At 38.7% G+C, this 25,766-nt stretch overlaps 2 protein-coding genes across 2 annotated transcripts; both read right to left on the bottom strand.

Annotated features, from left to right (window-relative positions):
- Positions 1-4,870: 4,870 nt before the first annotated feature.
- LOC139984623 (putative ABC transporter arginine-binding protein 2) lies at positions 4,871-23,962 on the bottom strand. The gene is made up of 9 exons (XM_071998574.1): positions 23,769-23,962; positions 12,680-12,883; positions 11,468-11,552; positions 10,312-10,364; positions 9,111-9,239; positions 8,108-8,304; positions 7,709-7,789; positions 6,913-7,132; positions 4,871-5,748 (listed from the first exon to the last, which is right to left on the bottom strand). Exons 1-9 carry the CDS (start codon positions 23,797-23,799, stop codon positions 5,705-5,707), a joined length of 1,044 nt encoding a protein of 347 aa, XP_071854675.1. The 5' UTR covers positions 23,800-23,962; the 3' UTR covers positions 4,871-5,704.
- Positions 15,438-20,158, bottom strand: LOC139984624 (uncharacterized). Its single transcript, XM_071998577.1, has 3 exons — positions 19,573-20,158; positions 17,095-17,195; positions 15,438-16,230 (listed from the first exon to the last, which is right to left on the bottom strand). Exons 1-3 carry the CDS (start codon positions 19,662-19,664, stop codon positions 16,028-16,030), a joined length of 396 nt encoding a protein of 131 aa, XP_071854678.1. The 5' UTR covers positions 19,665-20,158; the 3' UTR covers positions 15,438-16,027.
- Positions 23,963-25,766: the final 1,804 nt, after the last annotated feature.

Genomic DNA, 25,766 nt, shown 5'->3' with positions numbered 1-25,766 from the left:
ATACTGCATTGGTTGCAATATGTTATACTGTGGGTGAAACCCTACTACAAGTAAACTATTCGGGTTACAGGTACCTTGGTCGCTCTTATTAATAATATCTTTACTGATCACTCCTACAAGTGAGCACAGTTTTCCTGTGATACTCATCGAAAGTATTAATACGTCAATTAGGCAAACACTCTTATCCTGGATTACCAAAGCCGAGACTCTTCATTCTATGTAGTACTTAAAAAGTTGAATATTGCTGAAAGCACAACGACTTACCCACGCTTGAGAAACAAGTTAAACCATGTACTTCGTTACTGCCAAATTTTACTCTACTAAAGTTACTGATAATAAAGGTGATATGAAGTTAATCTGGAAAATAATTCATGTATCCTGCATAAAAGGTACATGTTATCCACACGATGTGTTTAAAACTGCTTGTGGTCAAGAAATTAACCACACACATAAAAGTGCTAATGATTTTAATAGTTTTGTTTTTTCAACTTAGGGCCTCAGTTCCTTGAGCAGTTTCATATACTAAACGCCATAAAACTTATCTTGGCAATCCCAAATCCAGTTTTATTTTGTATTTTCTCTTCTCTGTGTCTGAACCTGCAGTTACCAAAGTTGTTGTTTCTGCTCTCATCTTTACAGCCCTTTGTCATTCCAAAATCCAGAAAGTTTCTGATAATATTCAGACATTCTGAATTTCCCAAACAACGACGTAATCTGAGTAATGTCTTCACATTCGACTTCATTTAATGCAGGTGCTTTCCCCGATTTAAAGACTGCCAACGTTATGAATATCTTTTAATAAAGTTTAGTAGTAGGGAGGGCCCCAGATCGCACCCATGCAACTAAAATATTAGATGTGTATAGCCACTATGATCGTACCCGTGCAATCCTACTTTGTAACATACCCAGATTCCCTATAACTTAGATGTAGCCACCAGAGATCTCACCCGTGCAATCCCAATTTGTTATCGAATGAGATTCCCTATAACTTAGATGTAGCTACGAAAGATCTCACCCGAGCAAGCCCACTTTGTAACGTACCCAGAATCCCTATAACTTAGATGTATAGCTACCAAAGATCTCACCCGGACAACCCCACTTTGTAACGTACCCAGACTCCCTATAACTTAGATGTATAGCTACCAAAGATCTCACCCGGACAACCCCACTTTGTAACGTACCCATATTCCCTATAACTTAGATGTACAGATACCAAAGATCTCACCCGGACAATCCCACTTTGTAACGTATCCAGACTCCCTATAACTTAGATGTATAGATACCAAAGATCTCACCCGGACAACCTCACTTTGTAACGTATCCAGACTCCCTATAACTTAGATGTATGATGCCAAAGATCTCACCCGGACAACCTCACTTTGTAACGTACCCAGACTCCCTATAACTTAGATGGATAGATACCAAAGATCTCACCCGGACAACCTCACTTTGTAACGTACCCAGACTCCCTATAACTTAGATGTATAGATACCAAAGATCTCACCCGGACAATCCCACTTTGTAACGTACCCAGACTCCCTATAACTTAGATGTATAGATACCAAAGATCTCACCCGGACAACCTCACTTTGTAACGTACAAGACTCCCTATTACTTAGATGTACAGATACCAAAGATCTCACCCGGACAATCCCACTTTGTAACGTACCCAGACTCCCTATAACTTAGATGTATAGCTACCAAAGATCTCACCCGGACAACCTCACTTTGTAACGTACCCAGACTCCCTATAACTTAGATGTATGATACCAAAGATCTCACCCGGACAACCTCACTTTGTAACGTACAAGACTCCCTATTACTTAGATGTACAGATACTAAAGATCTCACGCGGACAACCTCACTTTGTAACGTACCCAGACTCCCTATAACTTAGATGTATAGATACCAAAGATCTCACCCGGACAACCTCACTTTGTAACGTACCCAGACTCCCTATAACTTAGATGTATGATACCAAAGATCTCACCCGGACAATCCCACTTTGTAACGTACCCAGACTCCCTATAACTTAGATGTACAGATACCAAAGATCTCACCCGAACAACCTCACTTTGTAACGTACCCAGACTCCCTATAACTTAGATGTATAGATACTAAAGATCTCACCCGGACAATCCCACGCCACACTGTGTAGTTACATGGTACAAAAACTGCAGAAGGGAATATGTACAAGTACACGCAAGAATCCTAGCACTCCCGTTTGTAAGAGAAGTCTTAGTAACAAACAAGCGATAGTTGCAAGACCTGCCAATGCACTTAATATACAGAATGTCCTTGCCTACATGAACTGTCCAAAAGAACTTACCGTGAAACGGCCAAGGGCGGCGGAACCGGGGGGCACAGGGGGCACGTGTCCCCCCACTTTTCCTCAGGTTAAAAATGTGCCCTTTTTCTACATAAAAATTGAGGTGTCTCAAGTTAGCAAGAGGCCAGGGAACCAGAATGAACACTCGGAAAGGGCCGTTTCCAGCCATCTGAGGGGTTTGTAAAACCAAAAATTTTCCGCGCCAACCGATGGTGGCGCTCCGCTCAGATAGTCGTGCATACAACTTTGCAAATCCTGGCTACGCCCCTGACTTTTAATGAATTTCTTTGGGTCAAACTCAAGGCTATTTAGAATGGAAAAAATTTGTTAAGATATTGACAAGAAATAAACTCTAATTCGGAAGATTCCTACATTAGCAACTAGCATGATTTCACCTCATTTTGTCTCAAAAGAAAACTTATTCCTTGTTTCCCAATTTGCACATTGGATATTGCAGTGCTAGTATGCATATTTTCCTTGAAGGGCGGGGGGGGGGGCGTTGATGGAGTGACGTGTATACGCAAATAAGATAATACAATAGGAGTTATAAAGGGTACTAAATATAAGGTTGCAACAGTCCAATCGAATTTCTGCAAAGTGCCCTTTGATGTCGGTGGCCCCCCAGATTAAAAGTGCTTCCGCCGCCCTTGAAAACGGCACTAAGCGAAAACGCTTATCGGGAATGTTAGGGTTATCTAGAAGATACCATGCATTGGAACCAAGGTTATTCACGATTAAAGAGATTAATCGAATTCAACGTCTCTTTGTAGGGCCACCAAATATTCCAGAAAGAGCAGGCATTTCTCCTTTAAACATGCCATCTGTGTGTTTGTGTCTATTTTATTGATTTGTTTTTACCCGTTTCATAACGTTTTCGTAACGTGTATATTCACTAAGGATGATATCTGTCTCCACTTTGACGGTCTAGTTTTATTCACTGTAAGTAGGCTCATATATTTAGGAGGGAGATACTAAACTTACATGCGTTGACATTTTTGTCTTTTGGCTTTTTTTTTGTTTTTTTGCCCCAGCCATTTAAATAAAGCGTAAAGTCGTTATGTCACCACTAGATTAGATAGGAGCTACATTTCGTAATGACGGACTGGTTATGTCATAAGGAGGGTAAAGTGCATTGTTTAGAGCACACCCTTAAAAAAGGTGTGAAGACTCGCGCACAAAGAAACGTCTCATGCCGGTAATCTGACCTAGTTTCGAATGAGGTGTAACAGATGTGTTAGACACCACCATCGATCCCAGAAAATACACATACAGCTAGTTACCGTCGGTAATTAGATACTGGTATACAGTCAATGCATACAGCTACGGTCAATACCCACAACACAGTGTATATAGCAGCGGTGGACATCTCAGGTCTAGATAGAAGATAACAAGGTATCACGTATCATTCCTGTCTGCATTTTGTAGCGACAAGAAGAAAACTTCACTTGCAAGCAATATAAAGTTAACTTTTTCAGAGCGCGGCACGCGGTTTGGGTAGAGTGTCAATGCCCTTAACTGTGTGACTCAAAGAGCAAAAAAACACCCTGCGCAAAAGGGAGTAGTTTAGATGAGCAGTGATATTAAATTGCATAATTTACCAATCAGTGGTATCTAACGAGTGTCGTAAAATATCAATCTTGTCCTTTGATAAATCAGCTTTCAATTTCTTTTTCCTTGGTTGCCTTTTCCTATGCTTTTCTGTAAAAATTGGTAAAATATGAACAGTGGTATGGTCGGAGCTTGAGATGGGTGGCCCTGGTTTAACCCTGTGATATTCGCATTTCGCTAACATATCGAGTTTGGAATTTGCTTGAGGATGTGACAAAATCCACACAATTTCGATATCCCATTGTCTCTAGAAACGGAATGATATCTCTGTTGATGTCTCCTACAATGACTAAATGGGACCTTGGATTATCTTTTTAAATTTCTAGCAGTATGTTTCGCAGTTCTCTGTCAGCTAGGGTAAAGTTCGATGACGGTCTCGTATACACGTTTACTGTGGTAACATTTGTAAAAACACTTGGCAAGAGGCGAGGACGTATTTTAACAGCAAGCAGCTCGATATGTGGCAAGGAAAGGGTGGCGCACTCGCGTGCTCATCACATGAACCACATCATGCATTTGTTTATGTGTTTATAATTTGCATATATTTTCTTTCAATTCTTTTCTGATTTTGAGGGAGTATTCTTCTTGTTCAGCCCTCAAAGAATGATTATTATTAGTTATTTCGCTTTCAGTTTTCGTATAGTTAGTACTTTTCATATTAACTCTTTAAATGTGCACTGTGAATGTGATACATCGAACAACTGAATATCTTTCAAATGGATTAAGACATTTCTTAGCTATTCTAGGAAGATGTTCATCAACTCACAGTGTCTGTATCACATGGCGAAACAATGAAGATGGTTGAGTTTGTATCAACTCCCCACATAGTACTCCTGTGTACCATGAAGTCATAAACAAAACATAGAAAAAGATACATAGTTGTACTAACCCCTTAACATCATACAAGAAAATAAAAACCCAGAAAAGCTAACATTGTCTAGTATTTTTTTTTAAATATTATGTATTCATGATATGTTCGCATAAATGAAACCAATATAAGAGAGATAAGAGTGTTTAGGCATCTGTTCTTGCTTAATGGTGATTGGCTTACGTCATTAAAGAATATGGTGAGTCAGCTGGTAATGACGGTCGGACAAAATAAAGCACCCAGATTACAGTCAAAATGAAATTCAACAGATCAGAGTGCAAATTATTTGCGGGTATACAAACTATACGCAATGCCTGGGATGATCAATTCAAAGGTACAAACCAAGGTACAAACCAGGTACAAACCAACAAAGGTACAAACCAAGGGGGAAATAACGTTGATAAATACTGATACAACCATCACCAATATTTAGAATTAAAGGTCATCATATTGACCCTATTTACGATAGAAAATAAGAAGGTCACCAAGGCTTAACGTTTAACAAGCATTTTGCTGCCATTTAAAGGTCGTTACACACAGTGATATTAAATTGAATAATTTAAACATCCTCAAAGGCAGCGGTGGCAAATAATACAGATCTTCAAGCAACACACTTTAAAACTTTACATTAAAACACTTGTTTAAATTATTAAAGGCGCAGTGACTAAGATTAAATGACGTTTTCAATCGAAACTATAACTTAAAATCTAGATTTCATTTAAGTTCCTTTAACGATCATTCATATAAAACCGTTACACAAAAGGTACGTTTAAAGACACGAGGCATGAAGTTGCGATTGATTGATTAATAGACATACTGATATAGCTGAATATAAATGGTGATTAAGACGTATTGAAATGAATTCTCAATCGATCCATTGAACGGTGTCAGGTAAATGATTAATCAACGCAGACGTATTCTGGATCAAGGCCGGGTTGATCACCTATAAGGAAGATAAATTTCACAAAAACAAATTGTCATTTAAAAAACCACAGTGGAGAATTTTCGATAAGATGAAACCACAGTTGCACCCTTTTATTTTGTTGTTTTTAACGTGAAGTTTATAAAGTCCTAAACATGCATACCTCATTGCAGCAAATCAATAAGCTTGTGGTTGACTAGTCATTAATGTTGTGGCTGACTTGTCATTAATGTTGTGGTTGACTAGTCATTAATGTTGTGGCTGACAAGTCATTAATGTTGTGGTTGACTAGTCATTAATGTTGTGGCTGACTAGTCATTAATGTTGTGGTTGACTAGTCATTAATGTTGTGGTTGACTAGTCATTAATGATGTGGCTGACTAGTCATTAATGTTGTGGTTGACTAGTCATTAATGTTGTGGCTGACAAGTCATTAATGTTGTGGTTGACTAGTCATTAATGTTGTGGCTGACTAGTCATTAATGTTGTGGCTGACAAGTCATTAATGTTTTGCAACATTGCCTCTGCTGAGTCATCTACTAAAACGTCTTACCATGCTTTGTCATTATTTCTAAATTATTTATTATTTATTTCACCGTTTTTCCAGAATTTGACACGTTCCTAGTCAAATATCTATTTCTAAACCGCGAGGCACTTTAACAAATAAAGTTTTCTCTGTTTGTGAGAGGTGAACTTTTCTGTGTCCTCACAGCAAGGTTACTTATGGAGGGCCATTCCTATCAGATCACGGTGAATCGACATATGACAGCTTAAATCGGTATATGTCAAGTTAATTTGACATCTACCACTTTATAAGTGACATTAAACCAGTTTCAAATGCCAATTTAAATCGACATATCATTGGTCTATCTCAATCATATATTTGGTATCAATGATTTCGGGAATGATTGACAGTTCTGCCGTTTTTGATGCCTAATCAAGATCAGGCGAGCATTGCAAGAACATGACTTGGGAGGAGGTCACTTGTCTTCTGTACCCAATGATAACATCAGTGCCCAGCTCGAATTGAAATGTCTGATTTTTGTTATACCTATTGAGAAAGTGGTCTAGTCGTGAAGAGACAGGTTAGTGAAGACTAAAGTAAACATACTTCTACTGCTACAGTTGTCACTTTGAACTAGAGCCTTTCCCCTCCTAAATACACAGTAAAATATATGTTCTTACCATGCGCAGTTTTGAGTCTATCACAGATATCGTTGTACTGGCCAGTAGTTCTGAGACGATCAAATGCTGTGTTCCACCAGGTTTCTAATTCAACCTGGTCTTTCTGCATCATCATACCGAGGCCTCCTCTAATGCATCTGTTCTCACCTGGATTCCACAGAATCTCGATCCGTGGGTCATCTAAAGTGTATGATCTTATACTGGCAAAGAACACATCAATCTGTATTCAACGCGAAAAAAATAAAATACAACATGTAATTAAAGAAACATAATTCCATAAAAACTCTCTCTTTTTTTTGGAGTACCGGCAGCAGTGACCTTAGCAGATTTAGTTCATGTAGTGAGGCAAAAGTGTGATCAGTGGGATATTTTTGGCGTACATACGTCAGTAGGTATGCATGTTGTAGTAGTGTTTTTCAGACTGGAGGGGAACTTGGCTGGTAGTGCAGCAGAACCTGGGGGGAAGTGGAGACTCCGGAGCTTTCTTGTAGTTTTTAGACAGTGTTTTCTCTTGTAGCAGATAAAGCCCAAGGAGATATCACAGAAAGATACTTACTCCGGCTCACTCACCCGTGTTTTATACGACTACTTAAATGTGTAAAAGTAAGTTGGCCTGACGTTTCGATCCTAGCAGGATACCAAGCCTGGTAACCCTGCAGGTAGGCATATCATCTCAGGCAATGGGTCCCCCATGCACCGAGAAGATATCCTTGTTTGTGGTCCACTTCATCAAATAATTCCAATAAAATAAAAAGTTCAAACAGAAACGGAATATTCGTAATTGAAGGTGACCTACCTCATCATTGACTAAGGCTGTTTTGATATCCTCTTCAGTGACGTAATGCAAGACCTGGCTAGAATCTGATGAGTCAAAGCCCTGTAACAGAAGCAAGTGTCATTACAGGTAAAATGATCAAATTCATATCACATTAAGGAAAGATAAAAAATAAAATTACACTTTCAGTATAAGGTATAACTTACTTTTCAGGACACTCCTTTGGGTTATCCAATTTTGTATACCAAAAAACAAGGGGTACGGCAAAGGGCCATCATATGCAGGATAGGGTGCTGAAGTGTAGGCTATTTGTTTTCACGGGCCGGATCGATTCTTTGGAGCGCCAGATCTGGCTCGCGGGTCGCGGTTTGTTAAGAAACTCCACCATAAAGTGTATAGGCTACCATATACTGTACTAACCCGAAGAAGGTCTGAGTATCGGGAGAGGCAATGTTCGTCAGCTTGCCAGCCATCATTAAAACCAATCTTAAGGCCGGCTAGGTCAGGAAACGACGGCAAGGAGCCTCCTTTCTTGATCCATAGTGCATTTAAAACTGGCTTTTCGAAGTCATCACTGAAACGGAATGTCCTAGCACGGTCGTAGGTGTTTGTCCAACCTGATATATATAATAACTTTGATATCAATGTAGCAAACAAGTGGCATATCTTAGTCAACAAGTGCATTTACAAACGTGTTACTGATATTGCAAAGTGACTGTTTTCTAATAAGATTAGGAGATTTGTGAGAATATTGCCAAATGGTGATGTAATCATTGCCTCCACATCGGTAATTTTGTTCAGCCGGCTTCTTTCTTTCTGATAACGTGCAAGACAATTGATAGTTTCTGGGTGTTGTGCATGTTTGCTAGTTTAAAACACGTCAAAGATATTTCTTCCCGAGTATAACGTTGAGACGCTATATTTCCCTACCCCCACCTCCCCACCCCCACCCCCACCTCCCCACCTCTCTCTCTGTCTCTGTCATGATCTCTATTATGGAAAGGTAAGGCCCCTCCAACAATTCACTGTTTCGAATCAACTAATCAGTGACGGCGCTTCCCTCATGTGACTTGTCATGACCGCCTTTGGTAAATAATGACAATTATTCCTAAACACGTGGTCTTATTACTATTAATGTCAACATTGCGAAAATGTATAGTTGTGAGACATTGTATACTATCAATTATATTCTTTGTTTCTCCGTTTCTGTGCATAGCTTACAGCATCATTTAGGTTGATGTTAAATTTCAAAAACGTCTTTCAAGCAACACGTCACCAAACGGTACATGTTTTATTGCACATTCGTACGAATAGTTACAAGATTTATTCACATTTCAAATATTTTTGCAATTGCAACCCCGTTGTTGAGAGTGTCACATAGCAGGGATAAGCAGATCGTATAGTGGTTTGATGTAATACTCACCTACGCATGCGTCGTACCACCGTGCCATTATACCGAAGCCACCGCGTGCAGTTTCCCCTACCTGAGATTCCCAACAGTTGCCATATACATCATAGACCAATTCACAATTCTTGTTGGCAATTTGACAGACTGAGAGACAAAGTAGTAAAGAAAGAAACACACAAGCATTTGGAGTTAATCAATGATATAAGCAAACACCGTGACTAGATACACACAGTGTCTGTATGTGAATGTGTTACTACAAATGACCATGTCATCACGGTTTGATATTTTTTACAGTTTATAGGTGTTTGACAAGCGCCCCCACTTTCAGTTCAACGTCAGCATTCACAAAGATAAAGCCAATTTGAGAGGATAAACAAATGACGCTGTAAAACTTAATAGCCATATAGCCTAAATACAACCACCAAGTTCATCGTCCAAAATGTATTCAAAATTTGGAATTTTTTTTCAGTTTGGGGGTCAAGAGTGGGGGAGGGGGGAAATGTTAGCCGATGTCATTTTTGATTAGATATATAAGAGGGCTTTACCATCATTTTACATTGTCGTAGTTCAACCTTTCACTCAATTATAAAATGTCAGCCATTTGGAAGAAAGTCAAGGGGAAGGGTGCATGGGGATACATGTCCCTCACCAATGGCTACAGCCATGTTCCTCATCCATGGCTTACGGCCATGTCCCTCACTCATGGCTACGGCCATGTCCCTCACCCATGGCTACGGCCATGTCCCTCATGCACCCACGGCTACGGCCATGTCCTTCATGCACCCACGGCTACGGCCCTGACCATGATCACTTGGTCATAGTCCCAGTACCAGCATCTTCTACGAATATAAACATTATTCCACTTTTGTGTGCTTCTTGGCAACACATATGCAGTCAGTGCGTTTCATATGAATGGTATGCAAAATATCATTTCTACTACACATCGGCACACACCAACCATATCACTGGACATCTTTTTTCTTTAAAATCCCTAGTTAATTAACTGTTATCATTTTTGAAGGTCATTCTATGTCTGAGAAAATGCTACTAAACTTTAATCATTAAGCAACTTAATCCTTTGTATTGATCTTTTGTGACAATTCTCAGTTTGCAGTGCTACCGTTGTCTCTATTAGGAGCATTGATTAGGACGCAATGTCAATGTAAAGTAAATACCATGACGTAGAACAGTGCACATGTCCAACTCTCTAACTCACCGGCATTTACAACGTCAACGTTGTAACCTTGAATAGTACCAGATGCTTCGTCACTAAAAACAGGAGAAAGACAATCATTTTAAGCAAAGTTAAGAAGTAAATAAATTAAATTAATTAAGGCGTTATAAACAATACTTTGATTTAATTCGATTTAACGTAGCATAGATGAAACAATCACTAATATATTTAATAAAGAAATAAAGTGTTAGCTAATTAATATATACTATCACAGAATGGGACTGGCTAGCGTGATTTGACCACAAATGAATAATTAACATTGAACCAATAAAAACTGATTAATTATAAGAGGCAACTAATTATTGATGCATGTGTAGTAACCTTGTCATGAATGACTATACACAATACGGGCAATAGCAGCGTATTCATAGTAAAGTGATTTCTTGTGCAAAATGCATATAAGACCTACCATAGGCTTAAGGAACTGTAGTATAGCAACGTATTCAATAGCAACGTATTCATAGTAAAGTGATTTCTTGTGCAGAATGCATATATGATAACTATATCATAGGATATATGAACTACATGTAGTATATGTAGAAACGTAATCAATAGCAACGTATTCATAGTAAAGTGATTTCTTGTGCAGAATGCATATATGATAACTATATCATAGGATATATGAACTACATGTAGTATATGTAGAAACGTAATCAATAGCAACGTATTCATAGTAAAGTGATTTCTTGTGCAGAATGCATATATGATAACTATATCATAGGATATATGAACTACATGTAGTATATGTAGAAACGTAATCAATAGCAACGTATTCAAAGTAAAGTGATTTCTTGTGCAGAATGCATATGATAACTATATCATAGGATATATGAACTACATGTAGTATATGTAGAAACGTAATCAATAGCAACGTATTCAAAGTAAAGTGATTTCTCGTGCATAATGCATATGAGAACTATATCGTAGTCTATAGGAACTGTAGTCTGACGCCTTCAAGTAATCACCTATGTATAAGTACATGACTGAAGTAATGTGATGTAAGTGTAGGGTATATGCAACAACGCAACATGTGATAATTCCTTGCGAAGTGCAAACCGTCACAATAGCCAATGATATAGTCATTAATGCATATATGTAGCTAATATAGAGCCGGACCGCCAAATGACTTTTTACTCACAGATATTGGGTATTTGATTGGTAGTGGCCAATCTGGAACATCCAGATTTTATCTTCAGAGCTTCCGCTCGAAATTTCGCCAGTACCTGCAGAAACGAGACAGGAAACAAACATGTATACCAATTTGAAACAGGACTGCTACACAGAGCCTATAACTGTGAACACTCTACATTCCATAACCATCATTTGAGCGGCAATGAGTTCATGCTTTTTAACCTAGAAAACTTAGCTGAAATGGACTGAAAACACCATCTAAAGCTAAGTGGACTGACTCCCACTCATTTTGTCACTCATTGATGGGACTGACTTGACTCCGTTATAGAGTAAAACAGATTGAAAACATATTGAAACAGATATACGTTATTCATAACGTTTATTATTGCAGGGAGGTTCTTTTCGTACTCATTCTTACTATTATGCTTGTCAGGGTTTGTCGCTTTTCATGTGAATTCATGCGTATGAATACATGAACCTTTGCTAAGTATTTGCTTGTTTGAAAAGTTTGAACCTATATACCTGTAGTACAGTCACCTCCTACACCTATAACTGCGTTAAGTTTTTAAAATGAAATGTCTATACAAAAGTCTTGCTTCAACGGTTTTGTGAATATATATATACAAAGGTTTGGCCTTAGTGTGGGTGGAACAAGTACTTTGTGGGCCAGGTGCAGGTATTGCGCATAATCAAAACGAAAAGAATGAAGAGATTTGTGATGTAGTCTGATCAACAGACCAAAGAAGGAAAGTCATTTTTCCATCAAACCGTCCGCACATGAATGAAATAGCCTAGTACCGACTCACCAGTGTGTTCTACTAATAGCCTAGCTACCCAAGCCTGTAGCCTGGAATAGTAAAAAAAATGGAAGCAGTAGTCCCAACGGGGTAAGGTTGGGGGAGGGAGAGGGGGGAGGGCGGGGCAAGGCCAATCTGGCTGCATACATGAAAACACACTAGCGTGCTGATATCCTCCGTAAATATTTAATATGTGGCATACATAGGATATACCTTATTGTGAACGTCCACTAACAATCAGTCCGATGTAACAATATCAAATATATAAATTCTTACTCTTTGCCTACTTTCAGTATTAAATACTACACAAATGATTCACTATTTAAGCACATTCAGTTGTGTGCTTTCAGTTGTGTGCATATAGAAGCACATTCAGTTCAACTGTGAAATGAAGTCATATGAAATCATATTGTACTGATTACCTGATGATCCAGTGGATATGTTGTATTGATTGGTCCCTTTCATTGTTATTGCAACAAATGAAATAATCAGAGATAGGACCGCAATTATCATAGCAAACACCACACAAGCGACCATCATTTTAAAGGTTCGTTCCTCCGCCATCTTGGATTCTGGATCAATAATCTGGGTCTTGTCGTTTGAGTTCACTTCTGGAGAAGCCATGGCTGTAGAAATGAGAGAGTTAGTACCATATATACCTTCTGGTGACATGACCGAACATTAATGTATTAAGTCACTGGTGTTGCAAATGTTAACCCTCACAATCCTCTGCTTTGTTTGCGGGTTTTCAGGCAACGAAATGTACCTGTCTCAACTCAATTGTTAGATTTCCACATCTTGCTAGTCTACCAGCTGTCTACATGAGTTGAATATATCCCCTCCTACCCCCTCCTCCCTCACCCCAAACAAACAATAATATGGTATGACAGCCATTAAGACGCATTCACACCAGTAGAATCAAATCACATCAAAAGTTTATTTCATCGGTTATTTATACCTCCCCAGTGAGTTTTTCGTTGTTCATGTACTTGCTGGTAGTAATTTCTTAAGTTATGGTGATTTGGTGGTGGACACGTTACATTTAAATGTGTTATATCTATAGAAACTATTTTTTTAAACTTTATTTCGGCTGGAAATCCCGAAAATGTGACGGGCTCTACCTTAGTAAATACATGAGTTAAAGGTGGGATCGCTCGTAATTTCCTCGTAAATTCTGTCCTTCACACCACCCGATTCAAAAATAATATCAATACTACCCTCTATCGGATCGTCGCTGTTGTCTCGTAATTTCTCAGCAATCCCGTATTTACGGCTAGTAAGCAATAAACGGGTTCGGTTACTTGAACGGTGGCCTTGGCGAAATTCCTGCATAGTTTCTTGTCTGTGGCAGTACAGGGAGTTGTTATGGAACAACTCCCTGGTCAGTAGTATGCGGTATTACGCCGCGTTTTCGTGTGTGTTGTGTGATACAAAACTCAGTGCTTTGTTTTACGTTCAGAACTTTTCACAACTAATGGGCTGTACAGTATAGGTTACGGTCGAGCTTTGCATCAGGCGTAATAGTTCGACCAGGGAGCTGCTACTCTAGCAGTTCCCTGCTTTTACTCTTTTAGGCCTACATGGTGAGCAGTCGAAGTCAAGAAACAGCTCAAGAAACTAATAGTTATGAACTTTATGTCTGATTCACGCTGACTGGTGTCACAAAAAGACAAACGCGAATGAGTGAAAAAATTGACTGAAGTGATTACAAACTATTGGGTATCAAACGTAAAGTCAAGTCCGTCATGTGTGAACAATTGGTATTTCAGCCAATTTAGGTATTAATTATACATAGACTGAGTCACAGCTTACATTGTATTTTATATATAAATTGTAGTTATATATCAGGAGGGAAAGACAAAGCATTTTATGTCATATACCATATACAGATAAATATGTGTATTTAATTATTTTTGGACTCCTGGCAACGGGCCCTTTAGGCGATCACAGAGCACTTGCCCTAGCTGCACCCCGTCCTCCTAACCGGTGCACGTAAACCCTGTCCTTGCACCCCTTTGACCCGAATTAAAAAATAACGAAACTTGAACGGAAAAGGAAAGGAAAATACGTTGCCATAAGGGGCGGCTCCACCCTCTTTAGAAAGGATTGGCAAAAAGGGAATAAGTACATGAACAATAAACTAATAGTTATTTCCATTGAAAAGTGTCTCGCTGAGCATCGGCCGTCAAAGCAAAAAACTTTTTTTTTCTAAATCACGTCAGTGTATTGCTTTCCAGCGTACTGTACTCCCAGAATTGACTATCCTGCTTCTTGTTCCGAACGGCTCCCAACGAAATGCCAAAAAGTCGGCAACGGGGTTGGGGTGGGTTACCCAGCTCCACCATGGGGCACCTCATCACGACTGACTCGAATTACAACTCGAAACTTTAACTGAAATTGGATTGAATTTAAAAAAATATATACTAGATGTCTGCATGGATCATACTTATCTATACTATTGTGTGACCATATAGGCGTACGGGCTCTATATAGTCAACCAGGAGAGACTGGGGGGAAACTTTTTTTCTTGCCACAGAAAATTAAACATTGCCCGGAAGTTCCTAGCACGATTAATTCATTTCAAACTTCGACGGCAATGAAGGACAAAGAGAACCATATAGGCCTATGCGTGACTATAAGATCATTGAACCATCACGAACAACTCCGAATAATCTTCCATTTGCCGATTCATGACACTGGGAAGTAAGGGTTGGGGGGGGGGGTGGGGCTTTCCATTTGATCCGCAAGTATATTGAACGGTCACCACAACAAGGGTGTATAGCTTGGGACTAGCACGGGGAGACTTGTCAACCTTGTGAACTTTTTTTGGGGGGGGGGGAGTCGGCAAACTAAAACATACAGGGTAAACAGAGGGGAGAAAAGAGGTCAAGAAAGAAAGCGTGAAAGACAGATGAAGGGATGGAGGAAGAAAGTAGAGAAAATGTGGAGATGGAGGCTAGGGGTAGAGATAGATATGATATGAAAGTACAGAGAGAAAAAAACCAAGAGCAGAAAAATGGAGATCACTGGGATACTGTCAAATACACAAGAAGAATATACAATCTAAATACTGGAATTAAATAATGCACAACATAAATACAGCTTTATGACATCAACAAATCAGAGGGGAAGGATATAATGTTTCAAGGATGCTGGAAAATAAGACACAACAGAAGATGATTATGGTTTCTGATCTATTAGGCTTCTTCTCTCTACTGCTACCAGGATGTAAGAGACCACAGGGACTCGCACAACTCTTTAAGTTGTGATGACCTCTGACCCTTACTATGCCTAACTGTTATCTTGCCAGGAAATAAATACACCAGTGCATGAGAGGAGGTGAGAGACAGGACTGATTGATCGTGTCGATAGGGGTACATGTGATTCAAGAAGATAGATGTAAAGATTAGCATCGTTTGGACACTTCAAATGGGACCCCCTCCCCACCCCCCCACACCCTCCCCCACGTTCAAATCATATCCCCTCCTGGCAACGGAAATGAACACCAGTATAAATAAACCGATACAGATATTTATACACGCTGTGCGTGTAGGCCTATATACAATAATATAAAGCTGGCCATTCTCTGATTGTTACTCCTTGATTGAATTTCCCCAACCTTGCCCACCTTGACTTAGAGGGTGGCCAAGCTCCTGATTCACAGTCATAGCTACTATCGAACAAAATGGACGAAAGCAATTTATCTCAATCTGGTGATGCAGATGTATCATTAGCTGCTAATCCAACGTTTGTGAATGTCGCACAACCTGTCAACAAAAGTCTGGGAAAAGTGCTTGCCCCTGCCATATGTATGATCTCTTTTGTTCAGGATCATGTAAATGTGGCAATGTGTATTCGTATAGTCTGAGGTTTTTCTCCCATGCTGCTCCATATCTAATCCTACTGCTAACATTGGACAGAACATTGGCAGATGGCTTCTTGAGAGGTGTTGAAGTAACTGGATCAGGAGTATCTGTAGAGATTACATAAAACAAGAGTTACTAGATTGCAAGTATCCTGCTATAGCTTCTATGGCTGTGACTAAAAATATACCTTTTGTTTAGAACTTATCACACTTATGCAGCACTGGAAACTGATATTTCAATTTAAATGGTGTCATTGAGTTTAGAGGACATTGAAGTTACAAGTGTGTTGGTGAAACCAAGACCACCCTCAAGAAGCAGTTCTAGTCACAAGTCAATACCATGAAAATGGAGACTCCAGTAGGGGAACACTTTCAGCTGCCCAATCATACCATTAAAGACATGTCCCAACAGGTAACTGAATTCGTAGACTAACCATCTCAGACATAGTACACCACAGCAGAGATAGAGAGAGCGGACGGAATGCCCTAGCACCATTCAACTGAATAGGCTCAATATACAGGAAGGACATGACTAACTTTATCCTGCTCCATCTCTGTATTCTGCTATAGTTTATTCGCCCTCTCTCCTTACTTAATCCTCGCTTTGTACTCCACAGTTTATCTAAATACCTCTGCTTTCACTGACTCCTTTTGTTCAATACACCATTAACTTCTTTCTTTGTGTTCACCATGTCCTCTCTGTTCCAGGCTCTATTGTGTCTCTTGAATTTACTGTTACTAGTCAGTTTGCCTCTAAAGAAGATCCTGATAATATCAGGCCCACTTACTTTTATAAATTTTCATACACATGTATGCTTTTTAGTGGATGAGCAATATGCTACCATTTTTTTCTTTTCTTTTGGAATTAAATGAGAATGAAATTGTATTATTTTTCTGATCATATCAGATCAGATAAGATTAGCACTGCTCTTCCAGTCTGTAATTCATGCAAGGATAAACATATAAATTTACCTTCTCCTTTCTGAGTGTCAACTGATCTTTCTGTGGTGACAGCTGCTGAGAATGCCTCTGTTTGACTTTCAGCATCTTTCCGGAAAAGATGCATTTGAAACCTATACAATGAAACCAAAAAAATTGTCCGTAAATCATATAACTGAAATAGTAATTTTACTGTACACCCCAAGCTTAATTGTATGCATAATGAATCTGGTAATGACCAAATCATTACAAACATACATGTTTTTATCATACCTACCCAAGAAAAAATATGAAAGAGAAAAGTAACAAACAAACACTTAGGCATATTTCAATAATAACATATTGTTAACCCACATTGATTTAAACCCAGATAAGGATGAGATATTCTTTCATACTCTTCTTCAACATATCCATAAACCGCGGTACCTTTCAAGAATTGTAAGGATAATTTTGTGTTGCCCAACTGCTTGCCCAACAACTTGAGCTCACATGTCAATGTAAAATTTACTATGTAAACTTCCTGTCTTAGTGAACTGATTGGTTTCATATCGCTAAAAGATGTCCAGTCTTTTGATGAGAGTTTGATGTACACTCATTATTTACCTACTGTGTAAACTTCCTGTTTATGTGAGCAGTTGGTTTCATGTGTAAGAATTGAGATGCTACTGTAGCTTACACCATGACATAAGCCCACCATTGTGAAAAATTCCTGTTTACATGAATAGCTTGATTTCAGACTACCATTAATTTAACGCTAGATTACTCTCCACAAGAGATAGTTTCGGCCACCAAATTTAATAGATATTATAATTTTTGAACACTAAACATCAGATCATTCACAAGAAGCTGAACAAAAACAAGCATAGTATATACTGACTATATATAAAAAATATGTTTACTTAGCACAGCATCATAAAGTATGAGCATCAGGCCTACACAAAAAAAACTGGTACTTTCTTACCCCCAGGCATGGCTATATAAAGGTTTATATAGGTATAGCTATATGTACTATGGTCCCTCAATTTGTGAGGCTAATTTACCTAACTTCTTGCATAGCAGTTGGGTTCCTTCAAAAATCCCAAACACAGAAATGTACACATGATTGCTGGAATATTGGACAGACAGTCAGTAGATAACAGTATAACACCCTGTTGCCCAAATGAACCATTAAAACTTGATTGCATATATGCTGGCTGTGGCTGACCTTAGAAAAACCTAAGGTCTAGTTGCATACGCAGCGGTGTGAAAACATGTGAATCAGTTAGGAGTGATTCTAAATTATTTATGTAGATGCATTATTTTTATAGGAAAAATTGCAGGTCCATGTGGTTGTACTTGTACAGCACAGTAGGCCTTCCTCACTGGTGTATATTACAAAATTAGGGAATACAGTTACTATGAACACTAAATTCTGATACTTATTACTAATACTATAGGCCTTAGTCCTATGTTATATGACCAGTTAATTATGACTGGGCATAGGTGAGGCTTTTCTTTCAAATGCTCATTCACAAGAATTATTCTTCAAACAAGGACAGCTGATAACAATTTAGAACCTGGAGGGGGTGGGGATGAACAGATCACCTAGGCCTAGTGGTTAGAAAATATATTTCCATCAATTTGTTGAGGCAAAAACAGTTTACTTTTTGGTGATGAGAAGGCCCAGCTTTCCATGGCATAAATATGAGGAGTGAAACTAAAGACCCCCAGTCCCTGTCAGTCTTCTTTAGGAAGGATATTTTAATTTTTAACTGTATACAGTACAAAGTGGCTATTCTTACAACTAGTCGTAAGAATAATTTCCGACTACGCATGGGCAGTTGCTATTTTTATGATTAGGAGTACTAATTTTACGACGATGAGTAACAATAACTTCCGGTTAGGGTTAGGGTTATGTTTAGGGTTACCTCTACTACATGCGCAGTTGCTTTATTTACTGCACTTGAATTTGCCTTTGTCGTAAGAATAGTTTATAATTGTTACGACTAGTCGTAAGAAACGGCCTATACAGTATCCTCATGACAAGCATTCACAAACAGTGATGATGATGACTCAGTAATACAACTTACTGCTATTTTGTGCTAGGATAAGTATGATAAGGTTAGCATACGCTAGGTCCATTGGAAAAATAATGAATGATAGGCCTAGTTACAAAGCCTAGGCTCATCAAATCATGTATGTTACAAATACAATAGCATAGACACTGCGAAGTTCGAACACCTAAGCCTTAAAATACCCCCAAAACTATCTTCATTTTATTGACAGATATGTACGTACATACTTGCGCATGGGTCATTTTGGAGAGGAAATAACTGTAGCTTCCTAGTTTTTAGTGATATTGGCTTTCGCTTGTAGGTTATCATGGTGAAATCGTGTATTTCTTAGGGGTGTCCGAACTTTGCAGTTTTCTGTACTTCGCAATACTGACAGTTACCTAGGACAATACCCTGTAGTACTACTATGTACTAGTATTACCCTATACAGTTTTAGCCTAGCTTAGCAAATCATTACCTTTTTGTGTGATCCTGAAGCAAATGTTCTGCGAAATCTGCGTTGCTAACAGAAGTCAAATCGTGGACATGTTTGTAGAGTTCTTTCTCCATTTGCCAGTTTACGTAGGAAAGTAGAAGATAGATCTTCGTGGCATCTCTTCGTCGCTGTTGTTCCTTTGCACTGCTGTTTTTGTCAGGTCCATGCAACAATGGCTTTCCTCCACTTGAACCTATACGCTCGTTCCAGGATAAGGTCGTTTTCTTTCGCCCGATTCTCCTTGCCCTGATCCCTTTTCCATGATTGTCACTATACTCTAGTCTAATCGAATGTATTTGTACGAAAATCGTACAGTATTCTTTACTCAAAAGGCACACAAACAACAAACTATCGCGTACGAAAATCCTTTGCGGTAAACAGTACAATAATCTGAAATGCTGTGCTATAACATTATGTGTGCATGGGTACGGGCTTGTTACGCATACGCTTGCCTGTGCTATTCACTGATCTAAATTTGCCACCGAGGTCACGTGAGTTTTATGGGTCCCATTAAACCTCGCTGAAACCTCGATAATGCCAGCGCCCTCAAAAAAAAGTCTACGAGCGATATCGCCTTTAAGGACGGTGGATTAAAGGCCATACACATAGAAAGTTTGATTCACAGCCTAAACTGTACATGGGCGAAACGTTACTGTTGTTGAAGCCCGAGTCCGTGGAAGATCTGTGATGATATAAACCTATCACATTTCGGTAGAGAACTTACTTTTCACTGTAATTTTCTTTCTCAAGAGATGAATACAATTTCGAATATTTTTGTTAGGCATGTGATGCAGGCTTGGAGTTAAATAGCATACCACGAGCCTTCGAATTGTTTTGAAAGTCAGATTTTTTGGAATAATTCACATATTCGTATAAATGAGAAATCCGTTTTTCATAAAAACTTCTTTGATTGTAACGTCTTGTATGTAGGCGACTTACTTGGTCAGAATGGAGTCTCATTTCGTAAAATGACTTTGAAACAATTCACGACATCAGAAGAATATATTTTTACATTTATTGGGGTCTAGTTAATACAGTTCCATCAAGCTGGAGACAAAGAATGTGTGCATTGGAGATCAGACCTTCCCTCAAATGAAAAGCACAACCTTTTGAACCTGCTCTTGGAGAATTCTTTTATAAGTTTAAATTTGCTATTCAAGTGGAACAGCGCAATTATTTTACCAGCAAGAAGCCAAAGAAACATTGTGTTACTTATCCTGAACTAAGAAATGCATTTGGAAATGTCGATGTCCTAGCCAATTTTGAATCTAATTTTTGCTTATTATTATCCTCTGTAAGAAAATGTGCAATATGGAAAAGGTCAATTGTAGTTGAAATAAACCGGAGTAAAAACAGTTCATCAGTCTGTGTTTTGGAATTGTAAATTGGTTTCCGCACAGTCATCCATACAATGAATAACGAAACAAATGAGATGCATAATGGCTCGCATTTTACGTAAGCAAAGCATCATTCGTGAACAAAGAGGAAAAAACAAACTATGAAAGGCTAGGTAATGAACTTTTTTATGCGTGTTACAGATTATCCTATATCTTCATGAGTTTATAATACACATACATACATACATACACGCATACACACATACATACATACATGCACACATACATAAACGCATAGATACACGCATACATACACGCACACACACAGTACACACATAAATACACCTATGCATACATACATATATACACATATGCATACACACATAAATATATATATATATATATATATATATATATATATATATATATATATATATATATATATAGAAAAGATGAGGACAACATGTAATGCCTTTAAATCCAACATAATATTTAGAATAGAATAGAAATAACTACACGCTACACAAATTTTCGGACACCCTGGTCCTTCGTCAACCGTAAAAAGAGTGATTGAATCACGTTGGTCTATCGTAAGCCCCAGACTGCTCAAAGTGCTTAAACCCGGAAAGAAAAGCCATATCCCTATTGAGACCATGACAGTGTGAACGTACTTTAAGGATTAATTCGACTTCCTTCAAGTTTCTTTTATTATGGTCAGACAAATTATCCAGGATTATGGCAAACTTAAGACAGCACACCTCTGAAGAAGAGAGATGAATATCAGGGACCCTGATATTCATCTCTCTCCTTCAGGGCTGTGCTTACATCCAGGTCCTTACAACTGTGACACTCCCTTTGTGATATATCTTATCACTTGTGTTCTCTGTCCTGATATACAATACATTGGCCAAACCTCCACTCCCTTTCGTTTACGACTTAATAATCACAAAAGCACAATCAGACTCCACAAAACCAGTTTTCCAGTGGCTGAACATTTTAATCTTCCACAACACAATATCAACTGTCTTAAGTTTGCCATAATCCTGGGTAATTTGTAGCGTGTAGTTATTTCTATTCTATTCTAAATATTTATATATATATATATATATATATATATATATATGTATATATATATATATATATATATATATATATATATATATATATATATATATATATATATATATATATATATATATATATATATATATATATATATACATATATACATATATACATGGAAAAGACGAGTAAATCTTCATTAACTTAATGACAAAGAACTAAAATACCAGCGACAGACTAAAGGAGGAATTTGACTTAAGGCTGACTGTACGAACACCACGCACCAACTCCCCCGGCCTCTGCCGGGGGCTAAGCTGCCCACTGCGAATGGTATACTCACTCGTAGCTTATCTGTTACGAACGTTTACATGTACCGATCCAAACCCTAGCTGACAATTTAATAATATTGTTTAGCCTACTAGGTTAGCTACAAATGTCGTATGTACTTGTATTCTTTTAGGTTCGGTTGGGACATGTAAAACTTGGAAAGAATAATGGCTGATAGATCCGTATTGTATATTAAACACTAATTAGCTTATGAGAGAGAAGAATAGGACGTCAAAATCATGCAGGGGCAGGAGCAGACCAGGGCGGCATATGAGGTACGTACCCAGTACCTAGTTTTGTGTTAAAGCATAAATAGTGTCCTTTCCATTTCGTTTCTGTCAACGAAAAGAACCTTAACCCATTTTTGTTACTAAAAAGTGTGAATTGTTTTATTAAAACTTACCTTTTCTTGAGAAATTGCAATTAAAAATGCTCTTTGTTTTACTTTTATTGAAGTCTTGAGGTGATTTGTGGAAGCTTAACCCCTGAAATTATAGTCATGCACCCCACCGCCCCCCTAATACTGCATGTTTGTCCCCCTCCATCCCTCCCAGACGGAAACCCCATTCACTGCATCTGTGCGTGCTATGATGTTTGGCTAATGCTTTGCGCGCATGCGCTGGGGGTGGAGTTTCACAGTCTCGTTTCAGTACTGAGAACCATAATCAAGTTGCAAATATTAAATTTTTATTAACATTAACTTTTGTACTTTTATGTGCTGAAATTATAACATATAGCAGTTTAGTATACTCATTAAGGTAATATAGCCTAATTGTCTATTTATTTTAAACAATTATTTTTTTAACAATTCGGGTGACGTGAATTCACAATTTAGGTACACTCAACAAACAATATATTAACAATAACACGCCTTTATTTCCTTCGATGATTTGGATATTACTGATCTCTTTGTGTTTAGTGGTCCTTTTGTTATGAGACATTCTAACCGATTATCACAGAGATTATAGTAACTACTGTAAATCTTAAAACTGGTTCGTGCTGATAAATATGATAAATCGGTAGCATCATTGCTATTAGGTTTACAGTAAGAACTAAGGATATGTGTAATCCCAACAAATGCATCGAAATGAATTTATTGGGATTACATAGGATATATATATCCTCAGTTCTTATTATAATCCTAATATCACATGCTACTGATTTATAGTACGATTCAGTTTTTACTCTGGTACAAAACTTTTACAGTAGTTACAAAAGATTAACAGTAGTTACATTGTTCTCTGTGTCCATCGGGTGGAGATTCAAAGATTTTCAATGTTAAATAAATTTCCCAGGCTTTGTTGTATAAAATTATTATTTCTTGGCAATCGTTTCGGAAATTTCCAACATATTTCCATATCTGTTTGTGTAAGTCGTTCCCTTCAGTAAAACTAAGTTGGTAATAAATTGAAAACATATTCAACTATACGAAAAGACACACGCTATACTTACATTGACAAAATCTCCGCAGACTCTTAGGCATACGCCTGGAAGTTACCGCAGTCTGTTGGTTAATGCTGCGCCCACCTCAGTTACTGAATCCAGTAGACAGTACAGGGCTTTCCTAAAAGGGCCGTTCCTTTTGCTGTATTCAGTTAGTGCAGTTAAGTGAGACGGTATCAATTGTATGCTTTTTTAGCCTTGCATAACCAACCTGTTCATGTATTATCCGCCGTACCCAATGCATCGGATCGCAAAGACATGAAACTCTATTACAGCATTATAGACAAGCCTCTTTCGGTTCTATCGATTCAGGCTCTTTGTGTATAGTGAAACTAGAATGCAAAATGCATTGAGGTTTCCATGACTTCATTGCACTAGACTTCTGCTGTTACAATATATTATATATAAATGGCCCGATCCACTATTTTGATGTACAATTTACACTATAGCATGGTAAAACCAGGTCCGTCTACTGTACGTGGCAATACACACCTCCACCAAAAGCAATAGGGTTCTTTAGCTCATGATGCATCCACACACCAAGTATGAGAAGTATCCACGAATCCCATCGTTAGATATCATGCAAAAGGGTTTTCAGGGTTTGACCTCCGGTGAACTCACAAGCAACATTTGATATCACAAGCAACAGGATTCCTGTACTCAATATGGTTAATCCATGTACCATGTACGGAGAGTATCCATGAATTCTACCATGATAATTCATGTATTAATGGTTGTCAGGCCTCGAAACATATTTTTAAAGTGCTCGCTGTTTGACGACCGTGACTAAAAATCTACTCGCCACTATGATCGCTGTTAAAGTCTCCATAGTACAAATATGCAACATCAATACATTCTATGAACAAAGGTTAGGCACTGTTTTTTCATATATTTTTTTATATAGCGCCTTTCCCCAAAGGCTCGAAGCGCTTTACAATATTACCCCGGTCAACGTAACCTGTCACACATAGAGACAACCCCCCCCCCCCCTTATGGCAGCAGCTAAACAGCGCCCAGCTGACAGTTTGATCTCACAGGTCCCCATTCATCAGTGGCGTAGGAAGGTACTTTTGAGTGGGGGGGGGGGGCTGAAGACTGATAGCCGGCCTCCCCTTTGGATTTTTTTTTGCATTTCCAGGTGGCCTCAGATGCAATTTGGTGCAATATAGCACACTTCAACACCTACTCCATTTTGTAAACTTAATTTTGTATTTTCACCTGGCCTTAGATGCAATTTGGTGCTCCAAGTGAGATTTTTTTCTCATTTGGAAATGAAAAAGGGGTTTTCTGACTTGCGAAGCGGGGGGGGGGGGGGGGCGGAATGATACTTCCGCCCCTCCATATTTTTCACTGGGGGGGGGCTGGCGCCCCCAGTCCCCCGGCTCCTACGCCCTTGCCATTCATACACCAGGGTGAAGAGAGGCAATGGAGATAAAGTGCCTTGCCAAAGAACACAACGTAATGATCTGGCCAGGACTCGAACCTGCAATCCTTAGATCACAAGTCCACTGCCTTAACCACTTGACCACAACGCTCCCTCACTTAGACAGATACATTGTGCTACGTTGGAAAATTATGTTTCTGTGTAGACTCAGTGGTGGACTGGCCACACGGGCATTTGGGCAATGCCCGGTGGGCTGGTGGCCCGATGGGCCAGTGGGCTGGGGAGCCTCGTAAAATTTACAGCCCAATTTCACAGTAGTTAATAGATTGGAGACGAGCTGTGTAGAAATATATTTTAAATGTGGGAATCAGTCATGTAAAGACTGTCCTCGATCTCTGCTGCAGCTACAAGGTGCTCCTCACCCAGCAAAAATGTACCCTTATTTCACCGCGGTTAACTATGGTAAATGTGTGGTAAAATTGTGGTAAAATCAACCGCGGTACATTTACCGCAGTTTTACCATGGTATTACAGCGGTAAAAGTAGGGTAAAAGTGCGGTACATTTACTACGGTAAATTTACCACAGTTCTACCATGGTATTACAGCGGTAAAAGTGCGGTACA

This window comes from Apostichopus japonicus, chromosome 17 (assembly GCF_037975245.1).
Source record: "Apostichopus japonicus isolate 1M-3 chromosome 17, ASM3797524v1, whole genome shotgun sequence".
NCBI classification, from domain to species: domain Eukaryota; kingdom Metazoa; phylum Echinodermata; class Holothuroidea; order Aspidochirotida; family Stichopodidae; genus Apostichopus; species Apostichopus japonicus.
Note: the sequence above shows the minus strand (reverse complement) of the source record. Positions and strands in the feature narration are given on the sequence as shown.